Genomic DNA, 19,630 nt, shown 5'->3' with positions numbered 1-19,630 from the left:
TCGATTTTATATTAAGGAAAACTCTCAAATCGTACTTTCGTGTTAATTTGACCTGTTGACACAATTTGTAATGAATTTCTGTAATTCAATGTTCATTTATTTTGTATTATATCTCGTCTCACTATTTTTAATATGTACCACCTTTGATAAGTATTTGGTAAACGATAATTTTTTCATTTCTGTACTCGAACTATGAACAACAAATTTATTAATTTTGTGAAAAAATGTTTACTTCCGTACTCCTAACAACAAAATTATTATATTCAAATTTACCTGTGTACGTTGTCTTATTTAACGCCATTTTAAGAGTTGTCTATTTGACACTCTTCCGGGATCTTTTATATTACTACCTGTAACGTCTATGTTATATAGGCACCTACGTTTTAATATTGTATTTATATTGTGTCATAGATCAAACTTATTGGTTCAGTGTATGTTTACTTGTTTTTGTTTAAATGTCTTTTTGATCGAGTTAAGCCATTTCAATTGATATTTTATAGTGTGTCTTTTTATGTTGTAATGTTACACTACTGTCTCAGGTTAGGGTGAAGGTTGGCGCCTGTTAAAACATTTAAACCCGCTGCATTTTTACGCACCTGTCCTAAGTCAGGAGCCTGTTGTTTAGTGGTTATCGTTTGTTGATGTGGTTCATATGTGTTTCTCGTTTCTCGTTTTTTATATAGATAAGACCGTTTGTTTTCCTGTTTGAATTGTTTTACACTAGTCAGTTTGGGGACCTTTATAGCTTGCTGTTCGGTGTGATCAAAGGCTCCGTGTTGAAGGCCGTACTTTGACCTATAATTGTTAACTTTTTTATACATTATGACTTGTATGAAGAGTTGTCTCATTGGCACTCATACCACATCTTCTTATTTATATTAATGCGAAATGAAAATCGATTGTGTTATGTTTATTAAAAACGGTAAAATCTACTTCCAGTTTAATCTAATTAAAATCTCGAATTTTGCAAATATGCCGCGTATTTTGCCAAAGCGATCAACAAAGTAAACTGTAAAATAAACTATTCTCTACACGAGAATATGTATTTCCCTTCAAAATATATACCCAGATTTAAGACAATATTCAAGTTTTTCCAGAAAGTATTTTAAAACTAAGAAGGAAGTAAGATATAACAAGACAACAGGAAACAACGTTTAAACGATGAGTGGGATTGCACATTTATGCAAGTGAAATCTTTAGACTAATCTGATTGAAATTATTAACTCACATAACGACAGATTTTTATCACATTTTTCAGTAAAAAGATGTTGTGGTAAAGCTTGAAAACATGTTGCCCCCAAAAAATACGATTCACATTTAGAAGTTTTTTACAGTTTAGATTTTTACATTTTGCACAACACACCCATTGATAAAATACACTGAAACTTATGTTATCTGCAATATATTTCGTACAGTTTAACGTTCGTTTTTTTCGACACATTTGTTCAAATATGAATATTCCAGAAACATCTGTTCCCGCCAAAAACAAGCTTTTTTCAAATGCTTGCATCTCTAACACTTGAAACCGAACAGTCCAACCTATCCGTTTTTCGTTAATTTTAATGTATTTTTATATCATCTTTTGCTAGAAACATGAACATGAAGAATGAAAATGTTGTTGTTTTAAATGGCAACAAGGACATCATTAACTTTTCTTTTCAACCTATTTCATACCAGGGAAACAGCTAAACGTGAAATAAATATATATTTGTTGGTTATTTTTTTACTTGTAAACTCTAGTTCCTGTTCAATCTAAACCTAGAATTTTGCAATTATGCCGTGAATATCACAATAGTTATAACGAGTGTAAACAAGAGAACGACTATTTCTCTTCAAAAGTACATATACAGATTTAAGACCTTATTGCAAGTGTTTTCCGGAGAGCATCCTAAAACTAAGAAGGAAGTAAGATCTAACGAGACAACAGGAAACAACGTAAAAACGATAAGTGGGGTTATACTTTCGGAGATTAAAGATATGTCTGCTTTGATTGACGTTTTATCAAACAACATTTTCAAATGCACATTTTAATCACATTTCTCAAAAAAACAAAATGGGGTGATAAAACATAAGACGGAGTCGTTCTTACAATTATTACACAATTTTAAAGCCTTGTCACTGGAATAAGAAGTACGATTTCAGACATGATTTCATTCTTTATATAGTTTTATACTGAATTGTATCAAAAAGGGTGTGGATTCATCGTGGTCGTTTTCAATTTGGAAAATATAAAAATGAATATATAAAATAGGGTTATGATTTTGACATTAAAGGATCTATATATTAGCGGCAGAATAATATGATGTGTACATTTATGTTACCTTTGTACACTCGTACCAAAATGTCAATGTAGTTCCCCATTCCCAACAGACAAAACACCAACACAAACTCATGGAATTCTCATTAATGGCATAATTATCTAATTTTTTTAAATAAACATGATTACAGCTAAGTATGTGGTTCCTATACAATGAAAAATAAGTATGTCACGTTAATAATTTCCGACGTTTATACGCCCTCTTTATAGGGCTGTCTGTAATTTCAGTGCCACTCTGAAACTGAATTTTCACCATAAAATTATTTTGCTAGTTTAATACGGATTCTTTTCTATTTTTTAAATATTGGAGAGATTTTGCATTTAATGACATCCTTTACCAAAATTCTTATTCATTCATTATAAATTTCTATCGAAATTATAGGGCTGACTAATTTAAGAGCAACGATAGTTCACAATATTCTAAAGCTTAGCTCGTGATATAAAAATAAGAGGATGTATTACGATGATATCGCAAATGAGACAACTGTCCTTAAAGACTGAAAGTATAAAGATGTACAACTTTTTACTTGAAAAAAAACATAGAGAAATGTTACAGAAAACATAACTGATAAACAAACAATTTAAGAACTTGGGCATTGATAGTTTGATGACTATTCTTGGAACGGCCCTCTGTTCGTTTTGTTAAGTTGTTTTTGTTGCTTTTTTAATATTGTTAATTGTTTTGTTTTGTTTTGTTTTGTTTTGGTCTTTTGTTTGTTTGGTTTTGCTTATATGGAGAGGGGTATGAAAGTTTTGTAAATATTCTTTTTTCTGGATTTGCAAGTTACTATTGATATGACATATGTTTGTAAAAAAAGTGTGTGGGGGGAGGGGGTGTGTGTGCTAGTCTCCGCATTAAATTTCCTTTCAGGATACAATTAAAACAGATCGCATAAAGTGTACGTAGGACGGAGAATGATAAAAACGGTAACACTAAGTTAGTAGATACTATAAAGCAGTAACTGTTTGCCTTCAGTGTACGCAATCCCCCCTTTTTGCTTGGAAATTTTTTCTATTATGAAATCGTCCAAATTTTTTTCGCATCGCTTCGCTCGACACTATATTTCCATTTATGAAATAATGCACCCTTTCAAAAATCCTTGATCCCCCCTGATTTGAATCAGCTACCAACAATTGCAAAAAGCTAATGGACACGTTTTTGACCGGACAAGTGTAAGTAATTCGTATTAGAGCACCTTGTCCTACGTTAGTAACACCCTGAGTCTTTGTTCTAAAAATAACTTGTCAAATTTGGCAGTATTAATTTGTAGTTTTAATGAGTTGCAGTGTACTTGAAATACTAAAGTATATAGGAAATCCACCACTTCAATACATAAAATTCTTCTAAACTTTGACTGTGGTAATTCTTCCTTGTTCCCGTTTGAGGTTGTATTACAGAGTTGGTTTCGTTTGATTTCAATAGCATGCTTGTATCAGCAGTATAATGGTATTATTTAGACTTTAATCAAAATGCTAAAATATTTCATTGGACTATATTTCGTATGTGTAAGTATACTGTTTTATACTTTATATGTTTATTACTTCTTAAACTAATAGTTTTATATTGTAGTCTTATGTGATTTCAGCAAACATGTAGAAAAATCAGTATGCTGATTATCAACATTATAATCTACCAAACTAAAAGCATTGTTTTTCCAAAGAATTGGTTTGTAAAATATTATCTTTTCTGGACATAACTATTGGATTTATTTTGAATTGTTAGTATAGATATCATTTTACATGTATACATATATGGATGTAGATACATGTATATGATAATTAGATATAATTTGTTGGTTGGAGGGCCCTTAGAATGAATCGTTGTACTTAACTAAGTTATCTTCTGTATATAAAGATATTTATTTAGTTATGTATTTGTTTTATCATTTATTTATCTATTTACTCAAAATTTTAGAAATCTTGAAAGACGAAAGATAGACTGTAGGTTTTACTCGTTTGACTACTTTCACATTGATAAGATAAGATATTTTTATTCCAATGAGAAAGGGAATTTAATACAATGATTTTTTTTATAATTGATACAAATAATTTTGACAATCATATATAAATATGAACATAATCAACTAACTTTTAAGATCTTAAAAGCCACAGCCAGATCAGAGGGCCATAAGCAGCAATACAACAGATTATATATAATATTAACAGGCAAATATTATAATTTGTTATATATAAACATATCTGTAGTTTCCTGAGTTCAAAACATTTATTACTATAAATTCCAATAATTTCTAATACCTCTAGGTTTTCTTGAATAAAAAGCCAATTTAACTTGGCACTTGTGATTAATATCTCGAAATGTCTACAACTTAGCAAAATTTTATCATAGAGCTCTTTTCTCAAGAGATTATAAAGGGGACATTCACGTATAAAATGTTCTTCATCTTCAACTTTATCAAACGTGCTTTTTTACATAACCTTTGTTATTTATGTATATATTTTTTTGCATATCTATCCTTCTCTATTTTAGGGGGTGTGCACTTATACTGATTTTGCATAGTGCTAATCAATCTTTAAATTCCAAATATTTTCTGTACCTAAAAATTTATTTAAGTGAAAAATAAGTTTTTTTTTATCTTTAATTGAAAATAAGTCAAGAGTTTACCTTTATCTGATTTAAGGTAGTACAACAAATGGAAGTTTTTAACGACCTTGACTGGCAATACAGCCCTTGCACGGTCGGTAAAGGTAGTACAGGGGTATACCGCCATCTTGAATTGTACAATCACAGTAAATAATAGGTCTAGTTCTTTGCCCAAATCTGCAAATTTGGAGACAGAATTGCATAATATTGGTTACACTGTTTATTTATATAAAGAAAACTTAGTTATTCATTGCATTATCGAAAATGTTTTAACAAATACCAAATATTTGTGCTTATAGAACTAATTTTTCTAATAAGCCATTTAAGGGGAGATAACTCTTTTAGTACAAAATTTATACTGGACATATAAGGAAATTTTCCTATTTTACTTGTAGCAAGAAAACAAGTTCGGTGACACCATTTTTCCTTTTTTCCTAAAATATATTATAAAACCTATCTTCTCATATTTTATTTCAAAATTCTGTCTCATAGATTTCTTTGTATGCACACAAATGTGTTTTTTCATGAACAATCTAAGCAAATTTTGGCAATTTTGAACGACTTGTACCTTGAAAAATAGCGCGGTGACCCATACTTTTTATCATTTTTTTGAAAAAAAGCATAGTAAAATCTTCATTTTGGCAAAGTATAAGAAATTTCTGTCATTTTTTTTCTGTACCCCTGAACTACCTTAACAGTATTTTTTCTCAAAATCTCTCCAACAATTCAGAAATCTTAGACATAATTTATCTTTAACTATATTACATAATCGACCAACACTTACATTTAAGTTTGATAAGTTAAGTTCTTTCATTAAAAATCAATACTACAAAACCATGTAGTAATACTTTTACATGTAACTTTTTATTACTAATATATACATCATAAAATAAACCATCCTTTGTGTTCTTTAACCTATGAGTATATTTTAACATGGCCAATAAAATTGAAAAATATATAGGAAATCTTCCTAATTCAGACATAACAGCAAAATTACTAGTACTTGCTTTTCTGTTAACCCCAAGAATATGTGTCATAAGTTTTGTGTGTGATTTTTCAGATATATCTTTTGAATTAATTTTTTCTAAAATGTAATCATTCTTCTTCTTATAGGCTACTGGGGTGGTTAAAAACATTCCCCATATTTCACTGCCATACATCAAAATAGGTTTAATTGTATGGTCATAAAGATGCATTAAAGTTGAGACACTAGGATTTGATGATGCTAGACCACTAGATACAAAAGTAATTCCTAGGTACATTGTGATTCAGGGCCTTTTGTGGCTTGCTATGCGATATAGGGTTTGCTCATTGTTGAAGGCCTTGCGGTGACCTATGGTTGCTAATTTCTACGTCGTTAGGTCTCTGGTGGAGAGTTGTCTCATTGGCAATCATACCCATCTTCTAATTTTTATACTAACAGAACCGATGAAATTGGATTGCATATGTATGAACCGAACGTGACCCGTCAGTACAACAGGAGAAGTTTTAAAGTTAAAGTCTAACAAAATTGTACACACAGCAATAATTTTACTTCTTTCAAGTCCATTAATAATATTACACTTGTTTAATGTTATTTTGGAATGTGGGTATATATATATAATATATATCAATATCAAAACAGTTGTGCAAATTAATTAGCATTCCAGTACATAATAAGAATAACGTCAGTATTGTCGATAAGTATACAGGAACCACACTATTGTAAACTTTTTACCTCATTCCGTTTAAAAGGGGAGGATGTTGTTATGGGCCGAAGAAAATATGTGTATGTTAAGAGATGCCAAATTGGTTTCAGACCTAGCCATGGTACGATATATTGTTCAAGCAAAGATATAGTAACCATTTCTACAAGAGAGATCGCAAGTTTTTTTGTCAAATCATCCTTTATTAAATTTTGGTTGACGGTTTCCAGCGACAGTATAAAATACGAAGATTTGGTATGACTTTGTATGATTGCCTATGAGTCAACTATCCACCAGAGACTAAATGACGTAGACGTTAGCAATTAAAGGTCATCGTACGGCCTTCAGCAATGAGCAAAACCCATACCAACTATAAAAGATTCCGACATAACAAAATGTAAACCTATTCAAACAAGAAAACCCACGGCCTGATTTATGCACAAAACAACAAACGAAAAAAAAAATGGTTTACAGCAACAAACGGCAACAACTGAGTTACAGGATCCTGCCTTGGGACAGACACATACAGAATTTGGCGGGGTTAATCAAAATCCTGCCCTAACCTGGGACAGTGGTGTAACAGCACAACAAAAGAACACACTATAAAAATCGGTTGAAAAGGGTTGGACTCAGTACATCGATATAAAGCACACAAAAAACTTACAGAAACACTAAAAACACAAAGTACCAATCTGAGAATACTTGCAGTTACTGAAAGCTAGTCACAAGTCAATAAGAATAATTTAAAGAATCATGTATCCAAGACAAAATATCAATCATTACACATCCAATGGATTTAGTGTAAAGACCGGCTCTATTAAAAACATCCCCATTAAACAAGGATGGGTTGGGATATCGACGACATAAGATGGACCCAAAGAAAAATTATTGTACAAGAAAGGAAAATAATAACAGGAAACACAAAATCGTCCCTTTAGTCGAAATTTTAGTATAGAGTTTTCCATGTTAATCTGAAATATTTTAATTTAGCAAAGGGCATTTATAGCTGTTTATATTAGATTTATTTAAAGTGAGTTTTTCTCAGTAAATTTCGGCAGTTTAATCTGAGAATTTTAGATTATTTTACTAATTATATCAAGGTAACGGTAGGTGTTGTTGAATTTATCAAATAAATAAAATCGAAACGGATCTTTACTAAGTTTGGCCATACACTGTTATTCATAACAATACAAGAGCATGTCTGTTATTAAATGGGCGCAATTGGTACCCATATGAATATCTACAACCTGTCAATAAACTTTATTGCCGAAACGTAAATATATGTTGTCAAGGGGAAAATGTACAGCTATGATTATCTCATCAGACTTCCAGTAAGTATATATAGCATATTTACAAAAGCTCCTAGAAAATCGAAGAGGCGTTATAATTGTATCATAATAGAAGTTTTGTTTGAAAAAAGTCTATACCAACGTTGTACTATTTATGGATGTTCGCGTGAATTGAATGTTGAATATGTTTCACATTTATTCTATGATCAAGATAAATATTCGGAGCAATAATGTGTGTTACTGTGTACTTTGTGTGTGCTATTTTGACACATGGAACCGTCCTATTTCTCATTACAACCTGTATATAGTTCCTTCGTGTATATGCAACATGCTTATGGTACCAGTTTACAAAAATAGTCATGCATCTGTCCAGGGGTAATACAGGGCTGAAAAATACAGTCCACTATTAACATTCAATTTACAACCAGATATTCATAATAATATGGTAGAAACATCTTATTTCATGGTGATCAGAATGCTTTGACAAACGCGTACACCCACCCTACCATACATAAAAAAGTTACATAAAGATAATGTGTTTTAAGTACCTGTAACCAAGGCAATCTTTAGTCTAGGCTTTTTATTGAAACAAACAGACTTTTTTCCCCTTAGAGGAGTAATACCACCACATACGAAAATAGGTCGTAAAAAATATTCCCTTAAATTTGACAGTTGTAGGTAAGTGATCCTACATTTCATTGTGGTAAAACATTTCTGGGTCATAAACATATATCTTGGGTATTTCAAAGCACCATTATTTTTTTATTTGGGGTTTCTATAGAATATTTTGGAAACTTGAGGTTACATGGTTACTAAAGCTTGTACACAGGTTAAAAAAGGGGGAAAATTTGATTGGTTAACTTCCAGTGATGGTTATTTTCTTATATGCAATGAAATGTTATTTCAAATTTTTTCTATAGTACTGGACAGGATAAAACTTTACTCGTGTCAAGTATTTCTTTATTTGAAACAAAGATAAATTCTGCACAATTTTTTGAAAAGTGCAAATTTAACAAAGACTAATAGGGGAAAATCAATGGTGGTATTACACCTTAGAAACGAAAGCATTCAAAAAACGATTTGAATGATATTTAAAATGGCATTTATAGGAGGCCAAGGAGAGACAAAATTCATCACACCTTTTTAAAACAGTTTTTATTCGAATTAGTTACCCAAACAAATCGAGATTTAGGGAAAAAATCGAGATTCTGGTTAAATAAATTAAGATCTTGGTTAACTCACTAAATCAAAATCTCAGACAAACGAATTCAAATCTTGCAAACTCAAAGCAACAATTCGTGATAATGGTTTTACCAACTCGAGATCTGGGATACAATTTATTATAATTATTTCACCATTCTGACACCAGAAGTCTGTTTCCTAGTACAATGTAATTGACTTCTGCTGATCATGTGACACTATCAAAAGTTTCAGCATATTGTAGTAATTACCATCGTTTATTCAGAAATCAACAAACGCAATAATAGACAAAAAAGAATAAGTGTAAATCAAAGCGAATGTGGCATAATTACCAATGGTTTGATTTCCTCATTACCACGTAAATATCATAATAGTTATTTGAACATTTCAAGGCCATGAAATTGTTTAAAACATTCTGATACTGTTATGTAATGCCGTGACCACCCTTCCTTTTTTCTATGAGATAATTATCGCATCGTCTTTGCTTTCAAATTCCTTGCAGTTTCCTTGCATAAACATTGAGATAACTATTCGTTATGTATAATTATAGTTTCAGATATAGGTTCCCTTTCAAAACTTTCCCTTTTCTTACTATTGCAACTATTATTTGTGACTAATTATTAATAAACTTTTCATTGTTATTTTCAACTGGAGTATATCCCGTTTCCGAAACGTATTCATTATGGTTCAGCAAATTTATCATTCTCTATGTATTGTACAACAATGCATATACTGTACTTTTATCAGTGTTTATCTTACTATCAGAGGCAGATCCAGGGGTGTCACGAAATCATGTGACACCCCCGCTGTGATAGGTATATGTGTAGCACCATACAGAGTATACATTAAATCTAAATTGACTAATTTACCAATTAGTCTACACATAATAATAAACTTGTCATTCAATTTCCTATATAATGTATCGTCCTGAACATGTATGAAATATTTGCCACTGGGCGTTAAGCAACCAGCAATCGATCACCCTAAACGATAGATATACCTTGACATGTTTGTACTACAATGGACATGCAATTACATATAGATAATTACATATTTGCTGGCAGACATCAAAGAAAAATAAAATGGAAATCAATTTTGTAAACCATGTGTCACCATTTGCTCTGTCTATACCTTCATGAAACACAATAACAAATTTGTTTTGGTGGCACCCCTTTAAAAATTTAGGATCCACCTCTGCTGATTTTTATTGTAATATTATGTTCTCTGTCCCTTTCGAGCGCAAAGTGCAAAATAAAGTATTCGTATCCTATACAATATATCGTATCATATATGAGTAATGTGGATAAGAATATAGTCTATATAGTATGTAAAACGGTATATTCATTGTTTGAGAACCGTGAAGTTCAGAACATTTAAGCACACCAGCAATACTTGTCGTTGAAACAAATGTACAACTGGAGATCCTCAGATAAATAAAATGTCAATTTTATGTATTTCCATTATTTCTCATTTTATTTTATTTTTTTTTAATTTATCTATTATCATTATTTTTTGAGGTAGGTATTGTTATTGTAATCAGGAAAAAATTAAAGCAAATTATTGTAATTTCTTTATTTGATATATTTTCTTTATTCATGCATGATTCATTGTAATTAATATGTTCCTTGTGGGTGCTGTGATTAGCAAATAGAGTATCTGTATCTGTATGACGAGTTTGACTATATTTTAATATTGAAACATCCGATTGCAAGATAGGAAGAAAATTAATTCTTATAAACAGAAAAAAGGATGTAACTGTCATTGATTATCGAGTCAAAAGTTTTATTTAATTTCAATGTGCCCATTCACAGATAAGATGATTTAATCATTAGCTCTGAAGAACTTTTGATGAATCGACTCTGTGACTACTCTAAATCATAAAGTAGTCTCAGATCGACTACATATAACAAAGACATTACAATCATAGACGTATACATTAAACCCAGTTTAACGAGTATATACATCTATGTTACAATATAAGACAAAACAACTAATACACATACATAACAGACCAATAATACACACTTACAAAACATGAGATACTACACATGCATCATGTGCATGGTAAAGGAAATTTACAAATTCGTAAAATCTGAAGACCCTCGTAAAATCTGAAGACCCATTGGTGGCCTTGTGCTGTTTTTTGCTCTTTGGTTGGGTTGCTGTCTCTTTTACACATTCCCCGTTTCCATTCTCTATTCTTTAAACAAACAAAAAAGCACATTAATGCAGTAAACAGATAAGAAAAGCAAGCAACATAATATCACAAAATTAAAGCATAAATACAGTGCTGTCAAGTCTCACGCAATGTGTGTGAGACTCACACATTTTCATACTTATTTGGCAGCATTTTCCTTTGATCTATTGTTTTTTTTCTCTTCGTTTCTTTACAATTTTTGCAACATCAAACGCATTTGCTTCTTGCAAACTTGACAGCCCTGATAAATATACACTTAATATCACCCCCAGTTTTTGGTGGGGTTCGTGTTGCTTAGTCTTTACAGTTGTCTATGTTATGTTTTGTGTACTATTGTTTGTCTGTTTGTCTTTATATTTTTTGCCATGGCGTTGTCAGTTTATTTTCGATTTATGAGTTTGAATGTCCCTCTGGTATCGTTCGACCCTCTTTTAATGTAGTATTAATTCAAATCAGCATATTAGTGTTCATTTTATGCTTAATTTGGTAAATTGTACCAAATTTGTCTCAAGTCTGAAATTATTTTGTATGTCATTAAAGGACTTAGAAGCATACTATATAAAAGAATGAAAACTTAACTATATCTTGCAGTCATAAAAAACAAAAGGTATGTCTGCTGTTTGTGCAACATAAGATAATGTCTCTCAAGAAAAACTTTCCTTCAGACAAAATTTCATACAGACAATTGTCCGCAAACATTATTTTATATTGAAATACTGTGAAATAGTGTCCAGGACAATATTTCTTTATGGAATAGTTAAGTGCTCTTCTCTGTGAAATTTTGCCCGATTGGTCGGAAGACTATTTCACTAAAATACTTTCCGCGATTATATTTTACTGTGCCATTGGCTTACTGTCCATGACAACATTTTGCTGTGGAATACTGTCCATGACAATATTTCCTAATCAATTTTAAATGTCCATGAGGACTTCTTTGCCTTGAAATTGTGACAGTATTTCTGTATTCTTTGAAATATGGTCCGTGAAAAGTATGTATACTATATATAACCATGAAAACAGCATAAAAAATTCATGTCTGTTGTACACAAAAAAAATTTTTTTTAATTTATAACTGAAAATATTTTGTAAGACTAGTATTTTATCTATCAAACAAACATATTTTTTAATTGTGCCTGTTAGTTATAATCAATTAGATAAAACACTGTAAACTGTAATGATTATCATTGTCCAAAAATATAATTTTCTATAACCTCCCTTTAAAGAGACAAAATTTCATAGCAATTAATTTAGGAAAATTGTCTCGATCAAGACAAAATAATAACTATGATTAACATCCCTTTAACACTTCGAAATTTCATTACTATAAAACTATGAAATATTTTCAATATATGTACCAAATTTTATATGGAAAATTGTTCTTCTCTGGACATTATTTCATAGACAGCAGACTATGTAAAATTAATAATACATGGGGAAATTTTTAATTAACAATTCTAACAGTTTCTGAAGCTTATGTAATGTATTCTTACTTTCAATGGAGGCAATTTGGATTTTTTAACAGTTCTGTATAGGATAAGTTCTCTTATGGTTGTGGCCTGTAATCTATTTCTCGCATGAAGAGATATTACTTGCACTAGTGTGATACGAAAAAGTGATACAAAAAATGTGTTAATCACAGGCACTTGTCTCCGAATTTTTTTTCCCAATATACTTTAATATAACACAGGCACTTGTCTCTGAATTTTTTTTTCCGATATACCTTAATATAACACAAGGTACTTAACTCGCATTTTTGAAAAATGTCACCCGGCGGCGAAATTCCGTTATATTTCGATTTCTCGGTTGTCAACCCCACTAAAACTTGTTATTCCGTGAATCTAAATTGATTTATCTACGCAATGGTGTATAACACGTCTACAACAACACTCGATTGGAAATATAAGACTCGCAGTAAAAGGTATCTTTCCACTCTCTTCATATATCTCGGTTTCCGATTGGTCAAATTTTATGGGAAGGTCTATTAATAAAACTAAATGTTTCTCGGAGTTATCTGATCTTATCTCATTTCATATGTAAAGTCCAGAGAGAGTCTGAATGACATTGATGGAATGGGAAAATTTGAGTCTAAAAATAGAAAATCGTAACTCATTAGACATACCTCAAATAACACTTGTTGGATTTTTTTCACGCAATCTTTTACAAATTTACTATCTGGATGATAAGTTCTTTTCAGACAAAAACTAACAGGTTTTTTTTAAATACTTTTTATAATTAATCATTTACTGCGAGTCTTATATTTCCAATCGAGTGTTGGTAGACGAAATAATTACGGTTGACATACTTGGGTAGGCCTGCTACGAATGATTCCGAAAACAAAGGTAGGCGTGTTATACACCATTGTGTAGATAAATCAATTCAGATTTACGACATAACAAGTTTTAGTGGGGTTGACAACCCAGAAATCGAAATATAACGGAATTTCGTGACCGGGTGACATTTTAAAAAAATGCGAGTTAAGTACCTTGTGTTATATTAAGGTATATCGGAAAAAAAATTCCGAGACATGATGAAACTATATTGCAACATTTCCATTGGCTATTTGTTAGGTCATTGATGACTTTCAAAGTTAAAAACGATGTACGTTTCCTCCATGGCAACAGCGATATGTGATTTCTTCAATAAAATACAAAGTACTTACACATGTCACCTGAAAATTTTATTTTTAAAACTTTATTACATTCCAAAGCGTACAAAAAGATGTAAAATGTCTTGTGTTAAAGTTTGAAGTTAGAACAGGACATATGACGCCATACTGGTATGTACAAAAGACTAGTTTAGTTGCAGACTTCTCTTTTTAGCTCAAAGAGAATGTTTACCATAAGTGAAATAGGTTTAACAATTCTTAAGAATTGGATTTCACAAGATATCAATGCTTGTTATTTAATTTAAATAGTAATAATAAACTTTCCGACGACTCTTTTACTATTATATTGAAATTTATTAACACAATTTGATATCAAGCGATATCGAATTCTCACTCATTAGGAAACCGATTGTTATAATCATTATAAATAAATCTTCGAGCTTGTTCAGCTCTTGTATTTTCTCTATCTTAGCTGTATTTTTTCTCACTGCAGAAGTGCTATGTCATTGACAATGCTTAAAATTTGACAATATTAACAAACATTAAACCGTATATTGTTCTATGAATATATACTAAGAAGCGACTTAGTTTTAATGTGCTCCCAAAGGATCGGTTGAGAACAAAACTTTACAACAAAAAAAGATAATTTCAGCTTCCCAACTTTATTTTTCCATTTATATGTAGCAACATTCCAGCGCGCAGCGCCTGCATAAGGAGTTTTTATCTCCAAGTTGATACGATATTTCAAAGATTGCCTTTTCTGTCATGATTTCCTTGATAGAAGACTGCTTCTCATAAGGAAGCTATCAAATAAAGGTTCCAATTGGTGAAGTTGATGTCATCTCTTCAAAAAATTTCGGACACTAAACAAGTTGGTTGACTATGATGCGTGACTTTCGTGAAAAAGAGGACAGGATTGTGGTTACGACGATTGGAACATTTCCCTCGTCATCTCTGAAACAGATGTTGCATAAACGAATGTGTTCTTACATGAGCAACACGATGGATTCCACATATGGAGCAGGATCTGCTGATACTTACCCTTGAGAAGCACATGAGATCACCCCAGGTAGGGATTGAAAAAAAGTTCGTCCATTTGGATATCAAAAACGGGAATGCATGACAAATGATGAAACCGATATCCTCATCTTTCCAGTGGACGAGTCTACTTCGTTTTTGACACGGATTTGGTAAAGTCGACGTGTTTGCATATTTCACATGTTTTCGAGCTTGAAGATCATTATTCACCATATGTTTCTTGAAAGTTGATAAACATTAAAGCAACGTGGAGCTGTTTTTTCTTGTTCGTGAAATGACGATTTAATTTCATGTTTGTCCGTGAGGATATCGGTTTCATCGAATGTTATCTTTGTTTTTCAGATTTTTATATCAAGTATTTCAGCTGAACATGCTGAAATAACATTAGCAGAAACTGAATCCAAAAACAGAGGTGAGTTTTTACGGTTATGATAGTAACACAGAAAATACAATCAAATGAAAAACAAATTTAAAGTATCCTTCATAACAGACAGTTTTTATGAAACATTAATTGATATATTATTATCCAATTGTTATAGATGGTTTCTTTTAATTGTTCATATACAGAAGGCAGTGGTAGTATTCAGGTCTGTGGTCATATCTTGGTCTGTAAAATTGATACATCAAGATGGTACTAATATTGAGGCAAATGATCCAAATTGATAACTGGCATACAATGGAGATATTCATGTTTGTTATACCTTCATTACATTTTCTCATTATAACCATATTACTATAAAAACCTAAATATTTTAACTGTTTTTACAGTTTTTGAAACACTCTTGAAAATGATCTGTTTTTCTGGGCAAAAGATTTTTGACTGTTGACCGATTCTGATCTGTTGATGGTCTCATAAAGTTATATATATAGCACGCCTTTTACGAATTAACGTATTTAATTTACGAAAAGCGTAACTTTGAGTTGATTAAATATGTTAATGAGTAAGGCGTGGCTATAAATGATTTGTAACATTAATCAGTGGGATATCCAGTGAACGAAAACAAAAGAAAATTCACTCTTCTTATGATAAAGTCGAGAAAGTCAATAATAAAACAATACCGGTGACGATACTGATCAAAAGTTATTTCTGAATAATAATTGTACATTATAAAGAAACTATTTGTTTAACTGTGTTATTAGAAATATACATGCAAATACACGATGTTTTATGTTCAGTATTAATCGAGATAATTGCTTTAGAAGCTTGTGAAACTGAAATTTAAAAACTGCCAATCTTTGCTGCATATTGAAAAAAAAATGTAAAAAATCATGTGCATACAAAATCTAAAGATCTTTCGGGTCACCAATTTTCTGAGTGTTCCAAAAAGTCCTTAGCATGTAACAATTTCCCAAAGTATGCTTATTTTTTCACTCCTAAGTTATCGAGCACACCGGTCTGCTCTTGTCACATGTACATTCAATAGAGAACTATTGTCTTTTCGTGAATATAAACATTTAAAAGTCTGTCAGTGCAGGTTAAAAAAATAAAGATAACTATTTTTATAAAGTAGGTATCTTTCTACTATTTTGTATACAATTTTAAGAAAAGGTCTTCTCGAGTTTTGTACAAGTTTTTGCGGTCTTCTCGATCTATTCGCATTCAATGTTTACATCAAGATAAAGTCTGTTTGATTTTGCATAGTAACTTAATTTCAAAAGTGCCAATCTTTGTTGCATATCAATCGATTCCTTTGGAATTTTTTCCCTGACTTTCTCTGATCTAGCTGTATATATATACGAATAATGAGGTATACAGACAGTAAAAAAATAAATTTAAGTTGGTACTCCAGGAATTTATTCGTATAGCAACATTTTAAACCAATTTTACTCCAAGCATCTATAGCCTGCTGTACTCGTCGTTGGCTACTTAAGGAGGAAAATGATAACATTGAGTGGAAGTTTTGTTTTTATTTCAATTTATTTCTATTTTTGTTATTTACCATAATTGATAGCGTCTTTGCTAAAATGGGACAAACATTGAGAAGATATAGTTTTCAGTGTTTACAGGGGAGGTAATATTTTGTCACTAGATTTCCCACTGTAATGGAATATCACACATGTCAAAGGTTAAATGCTGACCAATAAAACTTTATTGTACTTTTCAATATGTCAATCAAATAGTGGCATGATACTATATCTGATTTCCAGAAAATAAGCACATGCAGCAGATGTCAGTTGGATTTGTATGTCAGATACAGGTACATTTAAATGAATTGTTGGCGTGGGATTCAGGCTCGATAGCCATTTACGTGTTATTGAAAAAAATTTTCTCCCCGAAAACTCATGAAAAGGGGGGAAGGGGTGATGCAAAATTTTATTCGATATTTATCTGCCCTCTAACTCGAAAATGACGTGTAGTTTCAAAGGAGTTTTAACATTGTGATAAGAAGGAAACATTTTATAATACTAATTGTGAAGGTAATTAATACTATTCTGCCATTCCCAAGAACTGGACAAAGATCGGTTAATTGATTGCAATGGTTGCATGTTGAATGCGTGTAATGTCCAGGGACAAATATTTGAAGCATGATCAATTCACAAAGATAGACCTTTATAAAATGAAGAAAATTACTAAACGTCCAGTGACATATATTTTTTAGAATATTATTAATTATGACACGATAAAAACAGGTATCCAACCAAAATAACAGTAGGAAAATTTATAGTCATTTCTTTTACATTTTGTTTTATTCTTTCATTAAGTGGAGGAAATTAAACGACTTAAATTCCAGTGACAATTTTTTTGGAATATTTATATTGTCACGATAAAAACAAGTATCGACCAATTTTTCAATATCGCCTCTCCGTTTATAGACCACGTTATTCTTTTTTGTAGCTCTCCTTGAGCATTCATTTGATGCAAGAAAAATGTATAGGAAACCATTTTTAATTGAGGGTTTACAAGTTTGGCTAGTGTTAGGGTAAGTCCCCTCACCCCCGGCCATCGGGGTGATCTTACACTGACACACCGCGTCCTCATGGGATAACTATTACAAAATGTTTCTTTTGTCCCAGATTTTGTTCTGCCCTAAAGCTCTATGTGCCAAGAAAAAAAAGTTTTATTTCAACATTATTCAATTTCTTTTCAATAAAATTTCTTTCAATTTGACTATTATTCATCCATCCTTGAATATTTTTTTATTCATCAGACAATCTTTTGTTTTCTTCTTTTTTTTTCACTTTTGAATTATGAACTGCAACATAGGAAGAAAATAACTGTTGACTTTGGAACGCCATAACTGCCTTATGTTGATGATCATCATTATATGCAGTAGTCACAGCATTATATGCAGCCGTGACAGCATTATATGCAGTGGTCACAACATTATATGCAGTGGTTACAACATTATATGCAGTGGTCACAACATTATATGCAGTCGTGACAGCATTATATGCAGTTGTCGGAACATTATGTGCAGTGTTCACAACATTATACGTGTTTTGTTGATTAAGGTGATGATCAGTGATGTTGATGATAGTGATGGTGGTGGTTAAGTTTCGGTAAACTTCGTAAATTTTTTATCGGAAATTGCCGAATCCAGTCATAATTGATAATGCTCCCGCAAGCAAAATGAAACAGTTATTGAAGTCATGTAATATAGGCAATTTGATTCAAAACTTTATCGGCATTTTCTTAAATTAAAATATATAAATATAGGTATTGATTTTATTAACGTATCTAGTATATTCAATGACCCTACCATCCATAGTCAAATACCTCCATATTTTGATAATACAGAACCACCTATTATTTCGTATTCTTATAAAAAAAACGAGCAGAAGATTGATTTTTAATTATACGTCAGTTACAACAGACGTCAATATAGAAAATAATGCTCCTTCCACTTGAGACTGTGAAACATCTAGTTTTATGTTCATGTCATTACAGGAGACCCCAACATCGTCGAAGACCGTGAGGTCAAAACTTATCTTAAAAAAGGACCTAAATATCGTCCTCCATCTATAATAGATTGGAAACAGTGTCGTCAGGTCATTAAAGACGCTTTGTCTGCCTACTGTAAAAATTGGTGTAAACGTGAAAAATCTGATAAAAAATCTCTAGACAGTTATTTGAATAAAATTATGAATACTGTTGATATTCGAATATCTCATTTTGAAAACAATTCTGAAATTAATAATAGGGTCCATGCTATAACCATTTCTAGAATAAAAAATAAACTCCAAGTACTCGTAAAGCGGTTGATGTGTTCGTACCGGCAGACAAAGCAGCCAATAATGTAGTGGTGGTGTGACGCATATACTACACGGAAGGTCTCCAAAATGAAATTATCAATTCGTCTACATTCAGGTCCGTACGCTCCACAGAGAGTCAAATTGTAAACAAGCATATCACTGTCACTACCTAGCTTAAATCCTCTTCCGAACATTTGAAACATTTGAACATTTGAAAGTCCCGACTATGTACTGGTTACCTAAATTACACAAACAACCATTTAAATTCCGCTTAATCTCAGATAACGAAAAATATTCAGATATGAAATTTTCAACTTCTGACAAGGATCTTAACATGGGATATGGAAAACATTTTGTTAGCAAAAATAAATGAAATCCCCAGACTATAGCAAAAAGACAAGCTTGTATGTGAGAAGAATTAGAAGGCCAATAATAACAACGAGTAGAATTCACAGTAAAACAATAGTTCTCCATTAAGAGACATATTAACGAGTGGCGAGTTT

At 31.5% G+C, this 19,630-nt stretch overlaps 1 protein-coding gene across 1 annotated transcript in view; it reads left to right on the top strand.

Moving 5' to 3' along the window:
* The first annotated feature begins 3,666 nt into the window (after window positions 1-3,666).
* LOC127725474 (uncharacterized) overlaps window positions 3,667-19,630 on the top strand; it is a 74,329-nt gene continuing 58,365 nt past the window's right edge. Inside the window, exons 1-2 of the mRNA XM_052232467.1 lie at window positions 3,667-3,823; window positions 15,276-15,345. Of these exons, the coding sequence (XP_052088427.1) occupies window positions 3,788-3,823; window positions 15,276-15,345 (106 nt within the window). The 5' untranslated portion in view covers window positions 3,667-3,787. The remainder of the gene's footprint in view (window positions 3,824-15,275; window positions 15,346-19,630) is intronic.

The sequence above is a fragment of the Mytilus californianus genome, unplaced genomic scaffold (genome assembly GCF_021869535.1).
Source record: "Mytilus californianus isolate M0D057914Y unplaced genomic scaffold, xbMytCali1.0.p SCAF_15, whole genome shotgun sequence".
Taxonomy (NCBI): domain Eukaryota; kingdom Metazoa; phylum Mollusca; class Bivalvia; order Mytilida; family Mytilidae; genus Mytilus; species Mytilus californianus.
The sequence above is the reverse complement of the archived record's forward strand: the minus strand, read 5'-3'. Positions and strand labels throughout refer to the sequence as shown.